Source organism: Camelina sativa, chromosome 4 (assembly GCF_000633955.1).
Source record: "Camelina sativa cultivar DH55 chromosome 4, Cs, whole genome shotgun sequence".
In the NCBI taxonomy this organism is placed as follows: Eukaryota; Viridiplantae; Streptophyta; class Magnoliopsida; order Brassicales; family Brassicaceae; genus Camelina; species Camelina sativa.
In genome coordinates this window covers 2,603,825-2,631,461 of record NC_025688.1, presented here as the reverse complement: position 1 = coordinate 2,631,461, position 27,637 = coordinate 2,603,825, and the positions used below count along the sequence as shown (strand labels likewise).

The following is a 27,637-nucleotide window of genomic DNA, read 5'->3' as shown; positions in this document are numbered from 1 at the left end:
TGCCATCTCCTGTTTATTTATTGATCTCTATGGTTGCTTGGGTCAGAAGATTTCGACTTTGAAGTATTACCCGAAAAAAAGAACTATTAATTTTAAATTTTGTTTTCAAGATTCATTAACTTTATATAATCAAATCTGTTGCAGTCTTGCAGATTTTGGGAGAGATATATTCCGTAAATTTCTCAATTATTATTTCTGGTTTATAAATAAATTAATTACATAGAGATAATATTAAAAAGCATAATGTAAATGAGAAAGGAAAGTAATATAGCACTTTTTTTTTTAACACAATAATATAGTATTTTGAAATTGAACTAATATCATCATCATCCAATAGCATCCCATAGATTTTTATTACACCATACTAAACCAATCTCCGTGAACAAAAGATCGATTTCGGTTCAAGAGAATGTGAGAATTAGAAATTGGAAAATTAAAAAGAAGGGAATTCGATCTCGTCTCCACATTTGCCATGAGGGAAAACCGGACATTCGATTAAACCGGAACCAGACCGGTCAACACAAAGATAGACTTGGTACAATTGGCTGTTGCCTGACTCATCTCTGTTACACTCAACCCAAGGAGTGAAACCAGTCGACTCTTTTATCGAATCTCTTATGCTCTCCAATGAATAAGAGTTACCATCCGGATTAATCCCTATTACACACATAAAACCAATAATAGACCGATGAGACCCAAACCGGGAGAATAAAAGAAGGAGAATTGAAAAATTAAAACGTACCGGCTTTGGTTAGAGCTCCAAGGAGATCGGTTTTCTGTTTAAGGTTAAGAGCGGTTTGGAAATACTCATGTTGATCGATAACCGATTCGGAGCAAGTACCATGCTTCTCCCATTCATGTTCCCAAAACGCGTCACCTGAACCGCTCGGGCAAGCCAGTGTTGGCCAGCTCTTTTTCATTGAGGTGATAAGATCTGATATCTGTACCAAACCAAATCAAACCAACCGGTTATGTTTCAAAGTTTTCCATTAGTTGTGAATCTTTAAACCAAGAAGAGGGTACATTTTCCCGAGATCGAACTAACACAATAATAACTTAGTCCAATCATATTGCAAGGTGCAAGCAACCAGAATCAAACCGGTTAATCTTATTACCGTGGATTTATCGAATGGTTTAGTGTCATCGCAGTTAGATGGATAAGTGCCATCTTTGTAGTTAGGCCAAAGACCATGAATACCAAAATCAGCAGCTGGTTTGCCTGAAGTTGGATAACAACACTTCTTCTGTGTGTCACAATATGATCCTGGCCACTTTTAAAATCAAACAGACACAAAAAAAAAACATTAGGACAAAAAAATGTTAAGAACAATTATTATAAGCATTGTTAGATGATGGGTTTTATTACTTGTTGGACGAAGTAGAAGAAATCAAAATCTTCAGAGGAAGACGAAGCAGTGAAGACAGAAGGCAAGATTACGAGAAGACTGATCACACACAATGATGCTAGAAGAATCTTCATCTTTGGTTTTTTTTTGTAAGAGATGATTGTGTTATTGAAGTTATAGGATTGAGATTGTTATTGGGTGAATATATATATATATATATATATACAAAGGGAAACAGGAGCAGAGGAATGTGAACAGAGAGATATCAGTTTCCTAGTTTATGTAATAATGAAATAGACAGATACATCAAAAGAATCTGTGAGATTTATGGTATATACCTTTTCTATGTGAAGTGTATGTATATTTACGAGATTTGTTTCCCCTTTGTTTTTAATTTTGTATTTTTTTTTTGTTTCTTGGAATCTTAAATCACAATATTATGAGATTACGTGTGAACATAGTTGTGGCTCAAGTCGTAACGTTCACACTTGCTGGTTAGAAGGTTTGCTTTGTATGCTCGTACCGGCCCAGTAATTTGTATATATAATTTATGTATTTAAGGAAGCCCAATTATTTGCACTTATAAACTTATCTAATCTATTAATTAATAATAATTTCATTAAGATTTTTATCAAAGAAATCAATTGCACTTAGGCAATAGAGATAATGATAATTAAGATGGATAATTTTAAATTTTGTCACGTCAAAAAAAAAGTTGACAAAACAAAATTTTGAGTCACAACTATGTTAAAAAAAAAGATTGTCATTTGCTGATAACAGCTTAATAATATCTCATTTATAATAAAATGGAATTACACAATAATTTAATAATATCTCATTTATAATAAAATAGAATTACACAACATTGTTTTGTAAACTATATAATTTTAATAAGTTGATCACAAATAGGTTATACATTAATTAGTTAAAAGTTAAATAGGGGGTGCAACTTTAATTTATTTACAAAAGATTTATTACTAGAGCACGTTATTTCTAAAAATCTTTAAGAGAATATTCTAAATAATCATTTAATATCATCTAACTTATTAATTTCCTTTATTAAATTATTCATTAAATAAAATCTTTTGATATCTAACTCTTTTTTTTTTCCTAAAAAAAAACAAATTAATATCATTATACTTCACCTTTCATTTGTATATATGAGTCTATTTTGTGAAACAAATAAATTATCATATTATTTATTATAATTAAAAAATAGTTTTATTTCCAGATATACCATATGTTGAATTTTTAAAAACAAATATAAATTAAAAATAATATTTATTGATATTAATAATATTATTCTTTAAAATAATATCTATTAAATTAAAAATTTTACTGAGTAACGGGTCAAATAATTTAAAATCAATTTCATATTTTTTGTTGAATTTTATAATTTTATATAATAGAATAAAATTTAAAAATTATTTTGAAATATTTTTAAAATATTGAAACTTGATATAAAAGTTAGAAACTATAAATACTCTAAATTGATTTGTTATAACAATGTCAATGATATGTCACTATAATATGAAAGAATTTCAAGAAACCAAGTATATTAAAACAAAAAGTATAACAACATATTAAATTAATCATAATAAAATAACTTGTTTTTTAAAAACCAAATTTACAAAATTATGTCTTATAATGACATTCAAGTCATGATATAGAATATACATTGTTGAAATAACTTCACATAAATAAATTAATACAACATATTAAAATTTTATTTTAAAATATAAAACTTACAAAATAGGTATTTTTTTTCAAGGTATCATATTTAACATATGATTTTATTGCATAATATTTTATCCAAAAAAACTTTTAAAAACAATCAAAGAAATTATATTTTATATAAAAATTACAATATAAATAAAATGAATTTTAATTCGTGCTCTAGCATGGTCTTAATTTAGTTACCTTTTACTTGACTAACATTATAAGTTTTTAACTAAGTTAATTAAGCAAAATTTCACAAAGTATTTAAAAAAACTTAGTCTGAACTCAATTTGAAATTTATTGGTCCACAGCCGTTGCCGACAAAGTTTTTGTTTTCTTTACTTCTCATGCAAGAAGTGTTTTAAAAGTAGACGATAGCTAAACTGTTTTATTCCTTGTTGTTATTAATGATGGCGATGTGATGGATTTAAATTGATCACAATGTCGATCTCACTTAGTCAACGAATTGCGTAATAAACTACGGAAGATGAGATTTTTAAATAATAGGTATCTTATTTACTTCCTTAATTAGTGTCCAAAAATAATTTCAAATCAAATTGATGAAATCAACTTAGCTGCGATTCCAACATAAAAGTTTGATGAAATCAACTTAGCTGCATTGTGACAATCTCAACTCCAAACCAGAAGATTCATAACTAGAAAAACTAGAATCGTCGTTCCTGCTGGAGAGTAGTACTCAACTATCCCCAAAAAAAAAAAAACTATCGCAAGCTTTTGATCAATGTGATACCTTTTCGCGTAATCTCCTTCTCTTGGTCATCCAAGCTCTTGTATCGGGGGATATTATTACCACGAATCAGAGATTCAGAGATAAAGACTCGATCACTTCTACCATTGTATAGATTCTAACTTTTAGTTATACGCAACAACTTCACACGCCTCACTGATCAACTTTATTTTTAAACTTGACTTAAAAAAACTAGGGTTATTTGGCAAAATGATACATTTTTCAAACATAATTAGGAAGAAGATACAATAATTGTACTTTCAATATCAACTTGTCTATAAGACATATTATTAAATCGTGCGTTGTAAAGATGATGATATTAAACTAGTTTATTAATAAAGGATTTATATTAACACTTTTCCTAAAAAGAACCATCAAGGATAGGGTCCATAACCTACACGCTTACTAAATCCAAAATGTTAACCATAATTACCATCGCCACCGTGTCGGGGCTTCTTGTTGTTTGCTATGCAGTTTTATGCTCCGGCGGTAATCAGAGAGATCAGTTGTTTCGTTACAGCGTCGTGGTCGAAGGCGGAAGTACGGTGAGCAGGATCCACGTGTATACGTACGAGGTTGAGTCCGGTAAACCCGTTTCAGAGTTTAGAGTTGCGGGTTACTATAATGAAAGTTTGCATCCGGGTCTATCACCGTACGCTGATGATCCTCATGGAGCAAGTATATCATTGAAAAAGCTGCTGGTGACGGCGAAAGGGAGGATTCCGAAAAGAATGTGGAAAGAGACTCAAGTAAGGTTAGTGGCGACGGCGGGGAAGAGATTGCTTAAAAAAACCGTTCAAGAAAAGTTTCTCAAAGCTACTAGAGGAGTTCTTGAATCTTCTGGTTTCATGTTTCAAGATGAATGGGCCTCTATTACCTCTGGTGAGTCTTCATCCTTTTTGTTCAAGTGAATTTTAAGCTTAGGTGGATGTATCAATGTTTCAGTCCTACAATTTCAGCATCTGAGGAGGATGTAAATGTTTCAGTCCTATCAAAGCCGTATTTACTTTCACATACTTACAGAACCCGTGTTTCTTCGCGTACTCATGTATCCATTTACCTAAATCTAACGATCCCAACAGAGCACAAGAAGACAGAACACTAAGAAGGGTAATCTCATTCGGCTTCAAGTTCTTACCTTGCATTTCACGGAACAAGGATAAAGCCTCGTTTGGTCTGTTTCTTCTCGCGTAACCCGTGATCATAGCATTGTAACAAACAACGCACGGTTCAACAACCCGATCAAAGACGCAACGAGCAGCATCCACATCTTCACACTCCGTATACATATTGATAAGCGTAGGACAAACATATACATTATCATCAAGCCCCAGTTTCATCGACACACAATGCAACTGTCTACCTTCTTCGAACGCCTTTGCTACTGCACAAGCTTTGAGAAGAGACGGGAAAGTGTAGTTATCAGGTAAAAGATCATCTCCCAAGATCTCAGCAAAGAGACTAAACGCCTCAAGAGGAGTCGTGGAGCGAGAATACCCACGAGCCATTGAATTAAAAACCACGATTTCTGGTTCAGACATTGCGTCGAAAAGGTGGCGTGCGTATGACATTGAAGACTCCGTTGGAGACTCAGTGCAGAAATTTATTAGTTTTTTGACGAATGAAACATCTTCGCGTAGATCTGATTTGATCGCGTAAGCTTGAATTTGCATCAGCTCTCTTAGAGAATTGCATCTTGAAATTAGAAGAATCGGGTTTGGTGGGTTCACAGTGTAATGCTTAGTGAAAGTTTCTGTGTGGGAGAATGATGCTATTAGTGAGGGAGAAGATATCGCCATTAAAGCTCTGAACTTGAGCTTCTCACTGACATTTCTTGAAGATAACGATAAGCTTCCTGTTTCGTTAACCCGACTGCAAAATTAATGAACAAATTACCCGACCCGACTTGATCGACCCGGTTCGTAATTTAATACCAATTTTAAGTGCTACCTCCGGTTAAGCCTTTATAACAGAATTCGAACCGAATATCCAAAATCTCGATTTGGTTTAGTTCGGTTATTTATTCCAGGGCTAATTTAATTCTTCGGTTTGTAATTTAATATCAATTCTAGGTCCTGCGGATCGGTTAACCCTTAACAACCGAATCGAATGCCCAAAATTACGGTTCGGTTCGGTTAATAATAATAGGGCTAGTATAAAAACTCGTAAAAGGCGCTACAACGACCAATTTATTTTCCAATTTAATTTTTGCTTTTAATCTTCTTTTTTTTTTATTTTTTATTTTTTTTCCACATTACCGAGAACGACATCGGAGACTTGAGAGGCAGCGACAAGCTTCACCGGCGCTGGTTCACGGCGACCCTCTCAATCTCCATTATTCTCGGTTGAATAATAAAAAGCTTCAAAAAAAAAGAAGAAAAAAATCCGAAAAATCACGAAAAATACATTAATTTTGGTTTCCTTTTTTTGTTCTTTTCCATATTTTGATTTTTAAATCAGAGATCTTATGATTCATTGTTCTTCGTTCTCGTGGCGGTTTGTGAATTGTTGATGCGACGATCGCATGCCCGTTATAGGGTGAAGAGTAGTACTAAATCAGATATGGATCCGATTAAGTTCCAGATCCGTTCTGGGAACCACCGAGCATCGTCTTGTTCCTCGACTTACACGTTTACGAAACCTAATTCGAAACACGCGAAATCGAATCTCATGTTAACCGTTGCTTCTACATCTGTACTGTTGGGGTTTCTCTTTCTTTGTTACTCAATTTTGTTTTCCGGCGGTAATCGTTTAGGATCGCTTCGTTACAGCGTCGTGATCGACGGAGGAAGTACAGGGACGAGAATCCATGTGTTTGGGTACCGGGTTGAGTCGGGTAAACCCGTTTTTGAATTCAGGGGAGCCAATTACGCTAGCTTGAAGTTGCATCCGGGTTTGTCGGCGTTCGCTGATGATCCTGATGGGGCGAGCGTGTCATTGACGGAGCTGGTTGAGTTTGCGAAAGGGAAGGTTCCTAAAGGTGTGTGGATGGAGACTGAAGTAAGGTTAATGGCGACTGCGGGAATGAGATTGCTTGAGTTACCTGTTCAGGAAAAGATTCTGAGAGTTACCAGAAGAGTTCTTAAATCTTCTGGGTTCTTGTTTCGAGATGAATGGGCTTCTGTTATCTCTGGTGAGTTTTAAAAATCTATTCTTTTAGTTCAAGTTAGTCTTTTTATCTAATGCCATTGTTCAAAACCTTAAGAGTTGTATCAGCTTTAGGAGAAATATGAAAAGGATTTTGATTTGAGAGTTTGTTTCTCATGTATTACTAGCTAATCAGCAATTAGGGGTGCTAATCATTGGATATTATATCTCCAGGATCTGACGAAGGTGTATATGCTTGGGTGGTTGCAAACTTTGCTCTCGGTTCACTTGGCGGTGATCCTCTTAAAACAACCGGAATTGTTGAACTTGGCGGGGCTTCTGCACAGGTTTAGTTTTTTGCTAAAATTCATTATTGAGGGATTTAAACAATTCGTGGAACTTACTAAGAAGACGGTGACCATTGTATGTTCTTTTAGGTGACATTTGTGTCCAATGAGCCAATGCCTGCTGAATTCTCACGGACAATATCATTTGGAAATGTTTCATACAATCTCTATAGTCACAGCTTCCTTCATTTTGGGCAGGTATATTCTTTCGAGCAGTATACGTGTTTGGAATTGGTTTTACAAGCTACAGTAGTTAGTTTGGTCCTTTTTAATTTCGTTTAGTGGAAACTTAATCCAGTTGAACAAACAGTTGTCTCCTTTTCTGTTGTTTCTGTTAGTTTGTTTCCCTTTCTGAAATCTTTAGAAGGACGGATTTGATCTTTTGGCAATGTCCTTGATGCTATTAACCTTCTTCCCATTGCAGAATGCTGCTCATGATAAGTTATGGGGTTCGCTTCTCTCAAGAGACCATAAGTCAGGTTAGCTGTTGATGATTGTATAAGCCTAAATGTCTAATTGATGGATCATTAAATTACCACCTTAAGTTTTCTAAAGTTATCAGATCACGTCTTCAAGTCAAATAGCAAAGTCTCTTTTCCTTCTCGCTCATTCATTGTTTCATTCCTTGCAGCTGTTGAACCTACACGGAAAAGAATATTTACAGACCCTTGTGCTCCAAAAGGGTACAGCCTCGACACAAACACACAGAAGCATTTATCTGGACTTTTAGCTTTGGAAAGCGGATTCTCAGATTCTTTTCATGCTGGGGGTAATTACTCAGAGTGTCGATCCGCTGCACTAACAATCTTGCAAGAAGGAAATGGTAGAATATTAATCGATATCTCTGGATTTACATTCGCTGGATCATATTCCTTGTTGTCTCTGATAGATATGATTTCTTCTTTTGAGTGCAGAGAAATGCTCGTATCAGCATTGTTCTATTGGATCAGCTTTCACGCCTAAGCTACGGGGAAGATTTTTAGCTACAGAAAATTTCTTTCACACCTCTAAGGTACTTTGTTTTCTCATATCAGACTCTATCTCGTACTGTATATAACCCCCCATAGACCTACAACGCAATGTCCATCCATATTATGTTTGGAGAATATTATGAACATAGGTCTTAGTTTCTTGTACCAGTTTTTCGGGTTGGGAGAAAAAGCGTGGTTGTCTAATATGATATCAGCTGGAGAGAGATTCTGTGGTGAAGATTGGTCGAAGTTGAGAGTAAAAGACCCGTCACTGAGAGACGAGGATCTTCTACGGTATTGTTTCTCATCAGCATATATTGTGTCATTGCTTCATGATACTTTGGGCATTCCTCTTGATGATGAAAGGTATGTAAATTCAAGAACTCTGACCTAAGACTGATTTATAATTCTCAAAAATATGGCTGAATCCAAAATCTTGTTTCTCTTTATTTGGCAGAATCGGGTTTGCGATTCAAGCAGGAGATATACCCCTCGATTGGGCTTTAGGTGCATTCATTCTACAGACTGCAACAGAGACATCTCAACATGCAGCCATTGGTAATCACCATTGGTTCTATGATCTGTTCAGTAATGACTCGAAGACGCTTCGCTATGTCATAGGGATACCGATCCTTTTGACAGTTTTGGTATATCTGGTATCTAAGTGGAGAAAACCGAAGCTGAAAACAATTTACGACCTTGAGAAAGGCCGGTACATAGTCACCCGGATTAGATGATCTTGGATTTAAAACTGTTTTTGTGCAAGAGTCTTCTTGCCTCTCAAAGAGCTTGTGATTGTGAAGTTTCTTCATCTTCTATAGTGATCAAGGGAGCAGCATCTGAGTGATTTATATGATCAACGGCTTAGAAATCTTCTAATTTGCTTGGAAGCATTGGGGGGGGAGGGTCAGTAGAGAGTAAATACGTTTATTACATGGGGTGGGATGCGTGATTTCGATTGTTTTAGAAGGGTCCTCTATGCAACGAGTCTGTTTAGATAATGTACTACTCACTACCATTTGTATTATCAAAATTATAATTAAAATTCGATATATATAAGTTTTCTTTTCATACCTCAACTTTTGGAATCATTCAAGTCTTCCAATTGTTTTTTTTTTTTTGTTTTGTTTTTAAGATGTACAGATGTAGTAATTTAATTTCCGAGTTTAAAAGTAGTTGACATGTTTACGTGTCTAAACTAATCATCTTTTTTATTCGTTTGACAAAAAAACTTTGACATATGCACCTAATAATGCGTACTGTACTAAAAAAAATTCTTACACGACAATTATTCTCCCACTTTAATTAACTATAAATATATATTCAATAATCTAATTGAACAACTAGATCATGTTATGAAAAAAAACTAGATCATGTTATGAAAAAATGAATAAATAAATCACAAAACTAAAAAAAATAATAATATTACAACCAATATTGGGTTAATAAAAACAATCAAGAATGTTATCCTGTACAGGGAACATGTCGTTAACGTTACAGCGCGGCAAAGTGTAGATAATACCGAAATGACCCTTAAGAAAGCAGTATAATTACTTGTAGTCAACGACCATTAACTTTTCTTTCTTTCTTTCTTTCTTTCTCACACGTCGTTGTTTCTATATTGATTCTCTCAGCCCTCAGGTCCTCAGGGCTAATATACAAAAGCGAATTCTCTCTTCTGCTCGATTTGCGGGAAAAATATTTCGATCTGCGTCAGAAAAAAATTATTCTATCGTCTCTCTCTGGTTTATGTTTCTCCAGATTCTCTGATTCCTAAATCAGAGACGACAGACAACGCTATAAACCAACATTTCTTCAGGTGATGATTGATTTGATTTCTCTTTGATTCCGTTAAATCTCAACTCCGAGTTTCGAATTCTGATTCATATCTCCGATTTTGTTTCCCCCCGTTGATCATTGTTTACCGCCTGGATCTAATTCGATTTTAGATTTCGTATGGTTCTGATTTCGTTAGGGTTTTCTAATTTTATTTTTGGGTGGAATAATAGTTTTTTCGGAAGGGAAAGGAAAATATGATAACTGAGAGTAGTGCCGTTGTGGTAAATGTTGATGGATTGATGCGTCCTACTCCTCCACCTCCGGTGGTGCCGTTGTCTCCGGAGGTTAGATCATCAGAGTCGCATCTGGTTAATAATAATAATAATGACAAGGCCATTGATATCTCCGATGAGAACGAACCGCTTATTGCTTCCGCGGAATGTCGTATTTGTTCGGATGATTCCCCTATTGAGAATCTTGAGAGTCCTTGTGCTTGCAGTGGCAGCCTCAAGGTTACTACCTACTATTCTGATACCATTTCTTTAGTCTATGTATTGATGTATTTTTAAGATGATGATGAGCTGATAGTTTTGAGCAATGGCTTTGTTTCAGTACGCTCATAGGAAATGTGTTCAGCGTTGGTGTAATGAAAAAGGAAACATTCTATGCGAGATTTGTCATCAGGTATGTATGTTACCTTTAGTAGAAATGCTCTATGTTGATGTGTTTCCCATGTAACTCTGATAGGTCTTTAACTTCTCTTACTTAGCCTTACCAACCTGGATATACCGCTCCACCACCTCCTTTTCAGCCTGAAGAAACCACTATTGACATCGGGTACGGTTACTTTCATGTGTTTCTGCTTCTATCTTGTCAGATTTTTATGTTTCTGACTTGTGCATATGTGCGTTGCAGTGGAGGATGGACAATCTCAGGTTTGGATTTGCATGATCGTCGGTATTTAGAGACTGAATATGTGGAATATACTGATTCAAATGCCAGCGGAGCTGCGTTTTGTCGTTCAGCTGCTCTAATTGTAAGCTGTTAAGCTTTTTTTGGCAGATTTCTAACATGTGTAACAACAACCCTCGCTTATGATATCCTCAAACACACACTTTTTCTTTTGCAGTTAATGGCTCTTCTTCTCTTACGACATGCACTGACCATAACAGATGATGCTGATGGAGAAGAAGACGACCCATCTTCTATACTATCTGTAAGCGGATTGAAGCTTCTTTTTTTTTTTCTATATTTTGGTCTCAAAGCAATACATGCTTAAAAGTTAAAAGTAACTACAAAACCACAAAATCATCTGTTTCTTATTATAGCTTGTCTTGCTCCGAGCTGCTGGATTTCTTCTTCCATGCTATATCATGGCTTGGGCCATCAGTATTCTACAACGGCGAAGGCAAAGACAGGTTAGTATTAAGAACTCGTCCACGGTTCTGTCCGGATAAATTCTTTTCGTTTATCTGTTGTAAGAATAGAACTGAATGACCGGTATTGACTTAATGCAACCCTACTGAACAGGAAGCTGCAGCTTTGGCTACACAGTTTGCGTTGGTGCTTCAGTCAGGGCAGCCTAGAACAGTTCACTTCACGGTATCACCAGTCTCACCATCATCCTCCATCGCTCATGCAACTACATCTACATAACAACAGGATGACGATCCTGTCTGATGTACTACTCTGATCTAATATCGCAAGTATGGAGCCATTTACAAGGTACGATGTGAATGAAATGGAGAGTTTGATTGCCTGTAAATTTAGAATGCTGTCAGCGTAAAGGATTGAAATCATTTGAGTTCTTGTAAGGTTAGATCTCATTCCAGAGGAGTTCATTCATTTTATCTGTAGCTAAAAAATGTCGATATTTTAATGTTTCTTGCAAAAGTTTTTGCATAAAGTTGTAAATTCTGTTTTACAATTTTTTTTCAAATATTGACTTAAAATTTGAGTGTACTTTTATATAAATGGATATAATAAATAAGGAAGAACACAGGAGACTTATTACCACAAAAATTGGATTAATTGGATTTATAAAGTTACAAATATTTCTATATAACATATTACAAAAAAATTTATGAACAAAGTGTATCATCTTGATGTGTTAGTGTATGAATCATCTTGTTCTTCACCAACATTCTCACCATCACAACAGTTGTCACATTTCATAAAAGGTGGAGTTAGATGTACAACCTGATCTATCCTTTTCTCAATCCAAGCCAATCTCTTCTCAAAGTTCAACACACCTCTATGCATATTCCTAACATCAACCTCAGCAACCTTAGCACAAGCCCGCAAAAGAATGTAGTAATCCGCGTGAGCCGCATATATCAATGCTCCATCTTCCTTTTTCCTCACATATTGAAGATAGTCTAGTCTCTTTATCTTCACACGAGGTGGTATGTAACAGAACAAGTTCTCTCCCATGTCTGTAGTTAGTCTTTTTATAGCTCTCTCCTTTATTGTCTCCTCTTGATGATGATTCTCCGGTGATGATGAAACTTGGTGTTCTGAAGATAGATCAGTATCCATTGATACACTTTCGTTTCTCCTTGAAGGACTGCTACCATCTATAGAAAGTTGGTTAAGTGATAGATCATCTTCCCCATCTCTTCCCCTCTTGGATGGAGTCCTAAACCGATCTAATTCCTACATCAAAAGAGACAGTTTATATGCAACCTTTTAAAGAACTAATTTCTTCAGATTATATTATTATAAGCAGATTCTTACCTCGTCTTTTGGATAACTATTCCACAAGTTATCAACAGTTCTGTATGTATCATTAGGTAAATCTTCTTCTAAACCAGCGAAGAACTCGTTTTTCCCAATTGATAAATATGACAACAGATCCCTCTCGGATTCAAGGGTTTCTGAAGCAGCGACCTCATAATATTTCGCTTCAAGGTTCTTAAGAAGCTCCTCTGTATCAAATTTGGTTGCTTTCGTTACATCCGATGACTCTGCATCAGCCAAATTTGTCTCTGAAACATCCTCATCATGAACCGGAGAATCAAACTCGTCAGAAACGATATCCTCCTCACTAGCATTAACTAACCCCAAACTCCGTTCCCATACACCAAAACCATTAATGTTATAAAGCATCCGTATAGCTACAATCAGTATAGACATGACACACACACGGGTAGGAAGCTTCAGCTCGTTCTTAGATAGATATAACTCTGGAGGCATTGACCAGTTCTGTATAAGACGCACCAGATCAAAAATCTTGTCCTCAGGAATAGACAAACGCTTTAGATAGTTCGAAGCTATACCAAAGAAATTCACAGGAGGCAAAGGTAAACCTATCAAATCAGCAATCAAAGCAGCTCGTGATTCTAATATCTGAGCAGAAACAATCTGAAAAGGCCTAGCCATTATGCTCGTTTTCACAGGACACGCAGCTGACCGCTCTCCCATTTTCTCACGAATCTCAAGAAAACAAGACAAATACGGAAGCTTTCCTTCCCGTGCCCATCTCACAATGTCCGTGGGTAGAACAGTCGCTCCCGCTTTATGACAAGCAAGGAAAGATATAGCCAAAGATCTCGATAAAGGCAGAGTCTTTTTAAGCATACCAACCCATATCGTCACTGCTCTTTTACCATCTAAGTTACGAGGCTCGGCTCTGTGTGTTTTAGGCCGCTTAGCATCTTTCAACTCACCACCTGCGAGACACCAACAAGAATGAGAGTTAGTAACAAACAAAATCACACAAAACAATAGAGAACTCTTCTTCTTGATGCTAGATTTGGAATGAACACAACATCAAGTATGAAACTTTACCATCTTCTGATTGACGCTCGGAGTCACGAATGGCGTTATCAGCCCAATCATCATCGTAGACGCCAGAGAGAGCAACGTAACGTAAACAGATAGGTCCAACCAAACCAACAATCAAAGGAGTGACATTGAACTTGTCAACCAAAGCATCACATTGACAAGTAACCATCATCATAAAAGCTTTAACATATCTATCTCTAGCCTCATCGTAATAATCCTCGTAACTCAAAGGCTCTGCTCCAAAATCCCCAGGCTCATCCTCGGGATAGCTCTCAGGCTCTCTCTTCACTTCACGGAACAAATCCTTCTTCTCGAGTCCGGATTTGGGAACTTGGCTCAAGGATTCGAGCTGAGATCGAAACTGAGAGTAACGAACTGTTTCATCTGTGTAACGAGGCTGTGAAGGAGTGATTAGGTGTGGTATACGGCGATGTGCGAAGTTATACGTTGCGCCTTGGGTATCTCCACCTTCACCGATGAGATCTCCGTCGTCGACGCCGGTTTGGATTATATCATCAACCATAACACCGCATCGTTGGCAGTAGATAAACCCGTCGTCTCCTTCGTCAAAGGCTTCGTTGTCGCACTGCTTGCAGAGCATCGTAGTCATTGTAATTGAAATGACTTAGAAAGAGAAGAAAGGAAGAAACTTTGCGAGGGATAAAGGAAACCCTAAATTAGATTGATGAAGGAGAAGACGAAGATTTGCGTTCAAAACTTTTGCGGCGAAACTTGGCTTCGGCCGTTTAGGATTTGGCGGCGGAGGAGCATGTAGTTAGGGGTTTTGATATTGGTAATATTGCAAAAAAAGGCCCTCAAATTTTCTCTGTTTTAAACATTTACCCTTAACCAGCAAAACCGTGAGGCAGAGTCCGTCCTTTTATGACATTGACATCCATGGATCCTGTCAGGTTGTAAGCATGACATGAGCTTTTGTGTATATGAATTTTTACTTTCTTTCAAAGTTAGTAGTGTTTTGTTAGATTATGTAAATATGTAGTTAAGATTAAGAATCTAGATGATTAAGAAAGTTGCCTAGGCGTATTTATTGACTACAAAATTGATGATTGGCCGCATGTAATTGGTTTGAGTAAATATGATTCACATCTTCTTAGATTAGTGAATCAGAAACATTTTGTGTCCGGTTGCTTTGAATATTTCTCACTATTTGTGCAACCTTCTTTCATTCTAGAGTCCTTCAAACTCTCCTATGTAGAATTTGCTTACTGCGAGTTTGACTCAAACCCATGACTTTGGACAATAATTTTGAAGGGATTTTTACAATTCTCAATTATGGAGCCATTTGAGGGTTTTTCTAAAACGTTAGCCGTTTTTGCAAATTAACAATGAACAACATGGATTTAAAGGGCTAAGCAAGTGTTATCGTTTTCAAGTCTTTTTGCCATTATTTTTATAATATTGAATTGAGTGTGCGTTTTTCCAATTACATAAAACAAGCCTTTGCTCTTGCTTTTTAGTAAAAACGTAGTACGTGTTATAATGATTTGGACATGTAAATTTGTTTTTCCTCTTGATCATGAGAAAAGATTTGCTTTATGGTAAGATAACATGGAAAATAGAGGAGGATAAAGGAGGAAAATGAGAAAAGACGCATATTTCTTGCTAGACCAAGTTTACTTCATCAGGTCGTAAGTCTTTCCAATAATGAACAAACTAATACTATTTGTATTCAATATCAAATGAAATAGAGCATTCACAGAAGTTTTCTTTTATCTTTAAGAAGAGCGACATTTTATAGAAGATTGTTATAGTGTGTTTTGTCGATGTGTCACTACACGTACGATTGAATTTTATGAGGTTGGTTGTTCATCGGAAAACAACAAGTTAATGTTGGTAAGATAGTTCGACCACTAGAGATTGTACTAGTTTTGTCGATGTGTCACGTACGATTGAATTTTATGAGAGGTTGGTTGTTCATCGAAAAACAACAAGTTAATGTTGGTAAGATAGTTCGACCACTGGATGGATATAACACAACTTTATATCTTTCCATAAGAAGAATGGATCACATCAAGACAAGCATGACAGATTTCAGACATAAGCTTCTCTAATAATCAAATATGAAGCAACACCAACAAGACACTCATTTTACACTAGTCAGAGAAGACATTTCAACAATGTGAACACCAAACATAATTTAATCAATACAGAAATGTCAAGCATAACCAGCTATACGATCTTTACACTAAATGAAACACACCAAACTAAAAAAAAAACTCTGTACTCACACTGCATGTAAGTAAATGTTTTCTAATCAAGATCAATTGCCACAAATAAATGTGTAGTTGTGATCTTTGTATAAAGGAAACAAGACCCTACCAAATATTAAAATTAACACCAGCTCAGTATTCCATGGAAATTTGACTGACTAAACGAAAAAACATTAGTATATAGCAAGTTAAAAAAAAGCTTAAACTTAGCAGTCAACTCTAACTTCTAAGAGCTCAAACAATAGAAGCAGCGATATAAGACTGATCAGAAAGTGAGTGCAAGCAAACTTTACATGATGATGATTGCAACAGGAATAACATCTAAACCTGCATCCACCTCTGGCTGAATCCCATATAACCAAGGTCAGACCATAACAAGAATAGGACCAAGAAAGAATAAGTAACATGAAACACACTCAAATCAGATGCCATAAGATTTACAAAACTAAAAGAACTCATGCATTATTCAGCTTCAACCGTAACAAGCAGGCTATGTGAGACACGTTTTAAATAACTATCTTACGAGAGCAGATGTACCTATTTCTAAAAATTAGGTTAAAGAGACAAATTCACAATAAAATAAAAAGAACAACATAAATGATAGAAACACACAATATCATAAAAATGAACAATACAGCCAAATTGTGGACATCATCATCACTTCGAAATTGCAAACAAACAAGGGTAAACAACAAACATAAGCTTCTCTAAGAATCAACTAAGACAATTAAGATGTTTGGTTTTCAAACGTGTATACCACTTTTTAATTGTATTTGTTTGAACATATAATGAATTGTTCACATTTTGCAAGGTTGCAAAATCTTTCAAACATAAGTGAAGATATGTGTGAGAATTTTATCTTTTCAACAAACAATAACGAACTGACGACAAGAAAAAAAAACAAACAAACAATAACGAACTAAGAAAAAACAGAGTTATAATTTCTTCTCCTAATCTGAATCTTATGTAGGTTATTTATAGTGGTTCACACTTATAGCAAGAGAGAGAGGGGGTTGTTATATTCTTAAAGTTGTAAACGATCCTTCATCAAACTCGATGTATCTATCAGATCATAGCACACAATATCATTAAAACATACATGACTAGGATAAGAAAAATGAACAAAAACAGCCAAACTGTAGACATTTTCATCACTGGGAAATCCCAGACAAACAAGGGCATACAACAATAACAATAACAAGAAGACAACCAACACAGCTGATAATACAAAAGAGACAAAAACCGAGAAAGTAACTAACAACAAGATGGTTTCATCAATTACATGATGCAAAGGGTAGCCCAATATTTTAAATTGGAATAAGGAATCACAGTGAGACAATGCACTCTAGATCCAAACATGCAAAGCTTTATCGCTGCACACAACAACTTCCTATCTTTCCATAAAGCAGATGGATCACATCAAGAAAAGCCTGACAGATTTCAGACATAAGCTTCTCTAAGAATGAAATATGAACTAACACAGACAACACTTATTGTACTAATCATTCTACACTAGTCAGCGAATACATAGTTTGCTTTTTCAACAATGTGCACACCAAATATAATTTAATCAAAATAAAGATGTCAAGCACAACCAGCTATCCGATCTTCGAGAATAAACTGAATTATCACATAGTAACCTACGCGGTAGCACGGCTACACTTAAAGAAAACACACAAAAAAAAAAGAAACTATAGTACACTCACACGGCATGTAAATAAATGATTTTCTAATCAAGCTTGGTTGACACAATTAAATATATGAAGTTGTATACAGGAAACAAGATCCTACCAAGACAAACAATTGTAGACATGTCATCACTGGGAAAACCCAAACAAACAAGGGTGTATACAACAATAACAAGACAACCAACAAACACAGCTTAAAAATGCAAAAGAGATTTCAGATATAAGCTTCCCTAAGAATCAAATATGAACCAACAAAGACAAAAAACACTCATGGTAATAATCATTCCACACTAGTTAGAGAAAAAATAGTTTGCTCTTTCAACAATGTAAACATCGTATATAAATTAATCAAAATAGAAATGACAACCCCAACCAGCTATACGATCTTCAAAAATAAAATTCCTGTCACCTAGTCATCTACATGGTAACACGGCTACACTTGAAGAAAACAGACAAAAACCCTAACACGTCTACACTTGAAGAAAACAGACAAAAACCCCGAGAACTGCATGCAAACTGCAAAGGGAGCTAAAGAATAACCTGAAACTCTTATGACGATCTTCAGAAACCCGAGAACAACTGCATGCGAAGAAAGATAAAAAGGCGATGTTAGAAGACCTATGTAAGTTTGTTTGCTACTTGTCGAGAATGGGTACACAAGGTAAAGAATTTTATAAACAACAGAAAATATTAACCTTAAGAAATAGAAATTCACATACCTGATTTTCAGACGTAGAATATCAAGAAATTCACATACCTCAGTTCAAATGTAAGCGTGATCACGCATGCTCCATGGATGTCATACTTCTGCAACCCAAGCAGTTTAAAGATTTGGGACTGCTTCATTTGATAATCAGAGATCACGACCAGGAACAATCCAAGAGGTAATTTAGATTACCTCAACAACCGAGGCATTTGCTTTTAGCACCAGGTGACTAGGAACCTGAATGCATTATAGAGACAGGGACAACCAAACCGATAGGGACAGGGCCAAACCGAGGCATTTGTTTTCTTTGCTCAGGTGACTAGGAACCGAATACATTAAGGGGCAGGGACAATTAAACCGATAGGGACAGGGACAAGCAGAGAGGTAATTTAAATTACCCCAGCCAAACCGAGGCACTTGTTTTCTTTGCTCAGGTGACGAGAAACCCGTATGCACTCAAAGGGACAGGGACAATCATACCGATAGGGACAGGGACAAGCTGAGAGGTAATAAATTACCTCAGCTAAACCGAGGCATTTGTTTCTTTGCTCAAGGGACTAGGAACCTGATGCATTCAAGGGACAGGGACAAGCAGAGAGGTAATTTAAATTACCTCAGCCAAACCGAGGCATTTGTTTTCTTTGCTCAGGTGACGAGAAACCCGTATGCATTCAAGGGACAGGGACAATTAAACCGATAGGGACAGGGACAAGCAGAGAGGTAATTTAAATTACCTGCTAAACCGAGGCATTTGTTTCTTTGCTCAGGCGACTAGGAACCTGATTCATTCAAGGGACAGGGACAAGCAGCGAGGTAATTTAAATTACCTCAAATAAACCGAAGCATTTGTTTCTTTGCTCAGGCGACTAGGAACCTGATACATTCAAGGGACAGGGACAAGCAGCGAGGTAATTTAAATTACCTCAGCCAAACCGAGGCATTTGTATTTTTTGCTCAGGTGACTAGGAACCCGAATACATTCAAGGGACAGGGACAATTAAATCGATAGGGGCAGGGACAAGCAGAGAGGTAATTTAAAAATTACCTCAGCCAAACTGAGGCATTTGTTTCTTTGCTCAGGTGACTAGGAACCCGAATTCATTCCAGAGACAGGGACAATTAAACCGATAGGGACAGGGACAAGCAGAGAGGTAATTTAAATTACCTCAGCCAAACCGAGGCATTTGTTTTCTTTGCTCAGGTGACGAGAAACCCGTATGCATTCAAAGGGACAGGGACAATCATACCGATAGGGACAAGGGACAAGCTGACACGTAATTTAAATTACCTCAAATAACCGAGGCATTTGTTTCTTTGTTCAGGTGACTAGAAACCCAAATACATTCAAGGGACAGGGACAAGCAGAGAGGTAATTTAAATTACCTCAGCCAAACCGAGGCATTTGTTTTCTTTGCTCAGGTGACTAGAAACCCGTATGCATTCAAAGGGACAGGGACAATCATACCGATAGGGACAAGGGACAAGCTGACACGTAATTTAAATTACCTCAAATAACCGAGGCATTTGTTTCTTTGTTCAGGTGACTAGAAACCCAAATACATTCAAGGGACAGGGACAAGCAGAGAGGTAATTTAAATTACCTCAGCCAAACCGAGGCATTTGTTTTCTTTGCTCAGGTGACTAGAAACCCGAATACATTCAAGGGACAGGGAAAAGCATAGAGGTAATTTAAATTACCTCAGCCAAACCGAGGCATTTGTATTTTTTGCTCAGGTGACTAGGGACAAGGACAAGCAGAGAGGTAATTTAGATTACCTCGATAGAAACAAGACAACGAGTATTGCATACCAATACATAACAATTGTAGTTATGACTAGCTAGCTCATCATATGAGTGAACGTGAGACTAGTTAATTGGCAAGCAATCAAAAACGTATGATACATAAGATAAAACCAAACCTATAAGGAACACAGACACACACAAAACTATAGGCAGAGTAAACGATTTTGAAACCCAATACACGTAACATTGAAAACCAATAACCGAAAATACTAAAATTAAAGAAAGTAAGATTTTTGCTTTAAAACCATAATTATAACCTAACGCCACACAAACTATGTAGGAGTATTGAGTAGCATCAAAGTCATCCCATACCTTTGGATAACCATTAGGCTTCCCAATAGCTTTTGTCCTGATTTCCAGTAACGAGAGTATCTGATATCGAAGCTAATGCTAACGCCCCTCCACGGAATCCAAAATTTTCACTGGCTGACTCCAAAACATGAAACTTTGAAGTGGCTGTTTCCACAGATTGCTTAAGATAAGTTTATCAATAGAAAACTAAGAAAGTGGCCTTTACCAGTACATCAAACATAAAAAAATCGCCACAACTTACTGTATCTTTTTCCCAACAAAACCAAATCATCTCTGGAAACGCCTGATCCTGAAAACGTTTCCACAGATTGCTTAAGATAAGTTTATCAATAGAAAACTAAGAAAGTGGCCTTTACCAGTACATCAAACATAAAAAAATCGCCACAACTTACTGTATCTTTTTCCCAACAAAACCAAATCATCTCTGGAAACGCCTGATCCTGAAAACCAAAACCAGTAAAATATTTCCAAATTAGGACTTAATCATGAGGTAAAAGTAATCATAGTGGAGCTATACTCACCATCATCCACAACCTTGACAGAGCACGAAACAACACCCACGAAGATAGAAACCTGTTGGTCGAAGGGGAGAATTTGATTGGACCTTGGTCGCACCAGCATCGAGACTGTTGAATCACGGGTTCCTCCACGACCCGCGTCATGTCAAAACATGATAATTCCAGAACGCTTGGGGTGATGAACACCCTCGGGCAAAGGCTTGATCGACTTCATCCCCCGAATGAAACACGGAGAAATAAAAACCCTAAAACCCTGAAATTTTCAAGAAGCAATTCCGACGGATATCAATTATTGGAGATTGCGAAGCTATTTATCGCGATTAGACCCCAAAAAAAACCCTAACGACGATCAAATCGAACTTACCTAGAGATGGTGATTTCATGGGAACTGGGAAGTGATTGATCGTCGCTAAAGGATGAAAAGAACAAAACAGAGTCAATACAATCGAAATTTGAAAACCCTAAGACGGGAAAATCAAAAAGGCAAAGAAAGAAAGATCCAGAAATCCTCAAATAAAATAAGCGAAGAGAACTTATCTAGAGATTGTGGATCTCTCCTCGCAAGAGATTGATTGATTCTTCTCTTGAACTTGATTTCGTCGGGAGTAAATCAACAAATCGCCTCTCAAGGAAGAAGACGATGAGAGCAGAGAGAACTTTAATTTAATTTATGTTTACAAGGGGAGCGTCTCGGGTGTTAAAATATAAGACTTTTCTCTCTCTCGCTAAGCCTTTAAACGGTGCCGTTTGGTTGTTTATCGTACCATATACAAAATTAGCCGTTGGAAAATATTGAGATTCCGAATTGGAAAATAACCGATGTAAAAGCCTCACAAAAGTTAAATAAAAATACTCAAAGTTCTTTTTTGTATATTGCACAGTTGGCTTTTTTTACAACGGTTATTTTCCAATATGCTGAACTCATTGCAATTGTGACCCAAAAAGGAAAGATATAATGATTTGCTTCTCATTTAGATCACAAATAAAAAGAGCCAAAAACATAAGTCAATTGTAGTTTTTGTCAAGTACTCACAGTGTAAATGCTCAAAGAAAAAAAGGAAGAAACTTTGCAAGGGATAACCCTAAATTAGATTGATGAAGGAGAAGACGAAGATTTGCGTTCAAAACTTTTGCGGCGAAACTAGGCTTCGGGCGTTTAGGATTTGGCGGCGGAGGAGCATGTAGTTAGGGGTTTTGATATTGGATTTATTGCAAAAAAGGCCCTCAAATTTTCTCTGTTTTGAAAATGTACCCTTTACCAGCAAAATCCTGAAGTAGAGTCCGTCCTTTACTATATGATAATTGATAAACACTACATTTTCGGTTTCTATCTTATGTTGTTGAATTGGCCATTAACAGATATTAGACTTTTAGGCTGAATGGTTATTTTGTTGCATGTCCTATTGGGATGTGGTGATGGCATCCATGGATCCTGTCAGGTTCTCACGGCGCAATTCTCCATTACCCTATGGACTGGTCCAGCCTTAATGTTGCATAATGGGAGTGGAAGTTGACAAAGTTGTAAGTATGACATGAGCTTTTTTCCTTTTTTTAAAGTTTATGATGGGGAAATGTTTTGTTTGATTGATTAAGGAAGTTGCTACCAAGTATACAACATGAGAAAGATGCATATTTATTGACTATAAAAATCGATGATTGGCCGCATGTACTTGGTTTGAGTAAATATGATTCACATGTTCTTAGATTAGTGAATCAGAAACATTTTGTGTCCGGTTGCTTTGAATATTTCTCACTATTTGTGTAACCTTCTTTCATTCTAGAGACTTCAAACTCTCCTATATAGTATCTTGTTAGCATTTCCTTACTGTGAGTTTGGCTCAAAACCATGATTTTCGACAATAATTTTGAAGGAATTATTACAATCCTCAATTATGGGCTTTATTCCAATAGATCCTAACCATGCTTTAACGAAACGAAAATTTCACTTCTCCACTAAGAAATAAAACAAAACACACCAAAAAAAACCCAATAGTAAGTTGAAAAGATCATTACTCTATTAGTCATTCGTTTCAATCAGAATCAGAATAGTCAATAAAATCTTCATCAACATCAAAATCAACATCAACATCAACGCTAGTACCAACGTTCTTCACCACTTCTTCACCTTCAAGAGGCATCTTGTATCTACACTGAGGACACGAGGCGTGAATCTTCAACCACTTCTTCACACACTCCAAGTGATACTTGTGTTTACATGGCAACTCAGTAGCCACCTCACCTTTGCCCCATTCCTCCAAACATATCACATACTCTCCTTTCTCCACGACCGCTACACTTAGCAACATCTCTATCGTCCATCTCGAAGCCGGCGGTCTCCCGTTTTCAATGTCACTGAAGCGACGACGATATCCTCCCGTTGTAAATATAAATGGAAACGTCGTCGGTGCAACTTCACCGAAGAAATCCTCTTGGTCGCTGGCGGTTAGGATAATATCATTAGCCATAACACCGCATCGTCGGCATTAGATCTCGGACCGCTCCTTGTACCGCTCACGTCCCGATTCACGTACCGCTCACGTACTGCTCTTGTACCGCACTTGTCCTGGAACCGCGAACCTCGAACTGGTTTCAGATGGAACTTGATCACGAGCACAGGTTTTCTCGTGAACAAGAACTAGTTTCGAACAAAGAGGAGAAACGACGGCGGTTTAGGGTTTTGATGAAAGAAGAAGGGTGAACGACGGCGGTTAGGGTTTTAGGGTTTTACTCAGTTGGATCTTTAGAACGATCGTGCTGATAACGTGTTGTAAACTAGAGAATCGAATGAAGTAATTCTCTTGTTCTTATTGATAGAATAAACTCGAGGTTACATATATATAGTGAAGGGTACAAAACCGACTAGGAAATAGTATAAGGCCGATGGGCCGTAGACACTAAACACATATGGGCTGTACATGGCCGGTTATGGAATCCACCATCCAGTATTTTACAACATAAACTACGAATTGATGATCAGTAAGAGCATTTACCTTATCATAACAAAAACTTTGTCTCTGACTTCATCAAACCTTCAGATTACAATGGACATACATAACTTTGACACCTCATACGATAAGATTGTTGGAATAGATTGTGATGAGAACAAAAGTGATAACGTGGACATGAAGGTTCAAGGTTGAGCGTTGGTTCACTTTGATAAAATAAGCTGAGTTTTTTATTTTCTTTTATAATAAGTTTGTGTCGTCGTAATTATAAATGGCAATCACCATTTCTTAGTAGTAAAAATCATGATTGATTTCATTTTCATCGCTCATTCGATTTGCTATATAAATCTGATAAGAAAATTAAAACAAAAATCTAATATAAACTAGCCACCATTAAGAAAGGATATTGTGATATCACATATAAATAGATGATTAGGTTCACCTTTAGTTTCTATTCACTTTCTCTTCTCTCAACCAATCAGAATTCTTTATCTAATATTTTATTTTTAAAATAAATAAAACTAAATTAAAAAGCAAAACAAAATAAAAAAAAAGTTAAATATTGGCTTGGTTTAGATTTTACAATTAAACGAAGTTATATATCGGTTTAGGTTTATAAATGAGAATTAGGGTTTAGATTTTATAATTAAAACGAAAGTACATGTCGGTTTGGGTTTACAAATACGGTGGTTAGGGTTTAGATTTTACAATTAGAACAAAATTATATATCGGTTTGAGTTTACAAATGAGATTGTTAGGATTTAGATTTTACAATTAGAACGAAATTATATGTCGGTTTGGGTTTACAAATGAGATGGTTAGGGTTTAGATTTTACAATTATAACAAAATTATATATCGGTTTGGGTTTACAAATGAAATGGTTAGGGTTTAAATTTTACAATTAGAACAAAATTATATATCGGTTTGAGTTTATAAAAGAACGGTTTAAATTTCTAATTTTATAATAATGTATATAGATTTTATTTTTTTTTATTTTATAAGCGGGTGAATGAAGAGGTTCACCCCTAGTTATTATTGCTCAGATTGGTGATCATAACGTATTGGGGATATTTATAGAAATAGGCATTTTGTGAGTTAAAACTTTGAAATAAAGCATTTTTACCCGTACTTGCGAGATTAGGCATTGTTGGAGAAGAAATTTGACTTCTTTGCCCTCTGTCTCCTCTCTCAACCATCTCTCCTTCGCCGATCAAAACTAGAGGAAGACAAAAATAAAACCAGCGCTTCCTTTGCCCACAACCATGGCTTCTTCTCACCACCTTCCTCGCTCGATTAACACCATCTCCGTCACTAACAACACCAACTTCTTCGCCTCCAAAACAAAAAAAATCGTTTCACCAACACCATCTCAGATCCAAAGATTTCAATAGATTCAATTTGTTTTGTTTTAGATGAAGAAAACTAAACCCTAAGGGGATACTATCTAGTGAACCCAAGGGCTCTAATTATAAAGATTAATTGAATCAAAATTTTCAATCTCATCTAAAACTTTACACTAAATTTGGGCAACCGAATCATCACCACCAAATTGTTCATCTGATCTCATCACTAATTAAACCATAAGTGGACTAATACACAGTGAACCCAAGGAAAAATTAAACGAAGAAAACTTGAAGATGTTGAAGCAATTCACATGATGAGCTTAAGAGTTATAAGCCATTCACAAATCTGGGATATTAATCGGAGAAGTTGAAACCAAATTTGTTGATTCATTCAGAATAATCGGAGCCAATTATCACATACCCAAAACAAAGGCTTGAAATCCTTCTATTATTCTTTGTAATCGTTGTTGAATTGAAATCTCATTTTCCTTCTAAAACCTTTAAAATCGAGATTACGCAAGAGGATGGAGTAATGAATCTAACAAAAGGAAGATGCCTCCACTTACAGATCCTTCATTGATTAGACGTCGACAAACACTCACCGGCAGATAAACGTTGAGACCGGCCGATAAACTCTTAAAAAAGTTAAAAAAAAAAATATTATTGATTTTTAATTGCGTTGCAGTTAGAGCAAGGTTAAAACCGTATTTTAGTTTCACAATAAATGCCTGTTTTTGAGAATACGGACTAAACATCCTAAACTCATAAGAAACCAAAAAAAAATACCTTATTCTGTAATTGTTCCTAATGTATTGGTATAATTAATTTTGATATTTGCAAGTGGTTGCTACTTGTAAACCTTTTTTAACGCAATGGTAAAAGAAATTACTAATTACATACAATGATCATCTTTTTGTTAGTTTTTTTTTTTCTGTTGGACAAAAAAAGTTGAGAACGAGAATCAAGCACGTATGCTGTAGGGTCAAGCTTAAAATGCTACCATTCATATGTCGACTATTACAACTAATACGCATATTTAATAAATTCCATTACACAATTTCCTTGATTGACAGATACATGGATTTTATGTTTGAGTTTATTTAATTCTCCTTATGTATTTGACGAATATAATACACATTACAATTATTTGATATGTATTATATCACACAAGATACGACGATCCTATGAATTTTCTAATATTTATGCACCTAAATTATAGAGTGTACGTCAAATCATTACATGAAATATTAATATATTTAACAGAACCCAACTCGATGGTCTTTGTCAATATCTCTCCATGCAACAAAATACGTACATCCCTCGTGCTTCCAATTTTTTGTATTTTTGTTCCTCGAGTGAAATTCATATCTAGTACTAGTCAAGTATTTTCTTTTAATTATGCGCATTTACTTATTTTTCGTCGTTAAATTGTTAATCGTATGATGGATTCATAACTTTATATCTTTATACAATGTATTATTTTATTTCAAACTTACAAAACATGCTAAATTGCTAATCACTTTTGGCTTAATTAAGACAGCCCTTTAACAAACACACACACAAAAAGAAATGAAGAACTTTTTGTTTTAAGAGCAAAGTATTGAAGGACTGGGACATGAATACAGTATGCAAATTAGGCCGGTGCATAAGATAGCGTGTTAATAAAGTGAATTATATATCGTGTAGAAAAGAAGTTATAGGAGATGCATAAAATATACTGTAATGCTGTTTAAATCGGCGTTATAATCGTGGTTTTATATGTCGTACGTGCATATAATATATATGGTTTACTTGCTAATTCTAGTCGTTTATAAACAGTAGTGTTTATAAAAGCTTTATGGAACCTCTTTAACCAAAAAAAAAAAAAAAAGAGCCTAAAGGATAGACCAGAATTTAAGAGATCCAATTGCAAGATGAGTAGTAGTACTAGTTCATGTAATCATAAATCTCAATCGTACTATTACCATGTCATTTTTGCCACTTTAATTCCTTTATTTAGTGGTCACGGTGTAACATTATAATCTATCTATCTAGTCTCCATTGATTGACAAAGATTCATCATCCAACATTTTTATCCAAATAAATATATAAATCAGTTCGCACACAACTGGCCAGATAACTCTCAATGTGGAACCCTCTCACATTGATCAGGTCATAACACTTTAGCTTCAGAGAAAGAAAAGAAAACAGCTATCAAACATTTCGTCTTGTTTCTCTATTTATACCGTAATTCCACATATCCACAAGCAAGAAGAAATAAAAAGAAACATTAAGCCACCACAAAGTTTTTTTTTTTTTTTTTTTTTT

The 27,637-nt window shown here is 35.8% G+C and overlaps 6 protein-coding genes across 9 annotated transcripts; 2 read left to right on the top strand and 4 right to left on the bottom strand.

Annotated features, from left to right (window-relative positions):
- LOC104779629 (ribonuclease 1-like) lies at positions 251-1,627 on the bottom strand. Its single transcript, XM_010504008.2, has 4 exons — positions 1,367-1,627; positions 1,116-1,271; positions 743-941; positions 251-657 (listed from the first exon to the last, which is right to left on the bottom strand). Exons 1-4 carry the CDS (start codon positions 1,478-1,480, stop codon positions 434-436), a joined length of 693 nt encoding a protein of 230 aa, XP_010502310.1. The 5' UTR covers positions 1,481-1,627; the 3' UTR covers positions 251-433.
- On the bottom strand, positions 4,761-5,612 carry LOC104783472 (pentatricopeptide repeat-containing protein At2g02980, chloroplastic-like). Its single transcript, XM_010508626.1, has one exon. The coding sequence runs from the start codon at positions 5,610-5,612 to the stop codon at positions 4,761-4,763; it is 852 nt and encodes a 283-aa protein (XP_010506928.1).
- LOC104779628 (probable apyrase 6) lies at positions 6,019-9,067 on the top strand. Its single transcript, XM_010504007.1, has 8 exons — positions 6,019-6,946; positions 7,135-7,247; positions 7,338-7,445; positions 7,672-7,726; positions 7,879-8,070; positions 8,162-8,259; positions 8,388-8,584; positions 8,676-9,067. Exons 1-8 carry the CDS (start codon positions 6,325-6,327, stop codon positions 8,953-8,955), a joined length of 1,665 nt encoding a protein of 554 aa, XP_010502309.1. The 5' UTR covers positions 6,019-6,324; the 3' UTR covers positions 8,956-9,067.
- Positions 9,809-11,994, top strand: LOC104779627. Its single transcript, XM_010504006.2, has 8 exons — positions 9,809-10,037; positions 10,228-10,509; positions 10,610-10,681; positions 10,767-10,834; positions 10,913-11,033; positions 11,127-11,213; positions 11,326-11,415; positions 11,528-11,994. The coding sequence occupies exons 2-8, from the start codon at positions 10,252-10,254 to the stop codon at positions 11,651-11,653; spliced, it is 822 nt and encodes a 273-aa protein (XP_010502308.1). The 5' UTR covers positions 9,809-10,037; positions 10,228-10,251; the 3' UTR covers positions 11,654-11,994.
- LOC104779625 (TATA box-binding protein-associated factor RNA polymerase I subunit B-like) lies at positions 12,010-14,641 on the bottom strand. The gene is made up of 3 exons (XM_010504005.2): positions 13,787-14,641; positions 12,734-13,668; positions 12,010-12,652 (listed from the first exon to the last, which is right to left on the bottom strand). Exons 1-3 carry the CDS (start codon positions 14,391-14,393, stop codon positions 12,095-12,097), a joined length of 2,100 nt encoding a protein of 699 aa, XP_010502307.1. The 5' UTR covers positions 14,394-14,641; the 3' UTR covers positions 12,010-12,094.
- LOC104779624 (DNA mismatch repair protein MLH3-like) lies at positions 18,002-21,692 on the bottom strand. Of its 4 annotated transcripts, none has more exons than XR_766510.1 (6): positions 21,406-21,692; positions 21,045-21,294; positions 20,765-20,812; positions 20,524-20,667; positions 18,422-18,509; positions 18,002-18,281 (listed from the first exon to the last, which is right to left on the bottom strand). XR_766510.1 is itself a non-coding variant. In XM_019244464.1 (4 exons), exons 2-4 carry the CDS (start codon positions 21,142-21,144, stop codon positions 20,537-20,539), a joined length of 279 nt encoding a protein of 92 aa, XP_019100009.1. In that variant the 5' UTR covers positions 21,145-21,294; positions 21,406-21,692; the 3' UTR covers positions 20,317-20,536. The 4 variants fall into 4 exon arrangements, 1 of the variants encoding a protein (XP_019100009.1); XR_766509.1 differs by having other exon boundaries at positions 18,460-18,509; XR_766508.1 differs by having other exon boundaries at positions 18,002-18,509.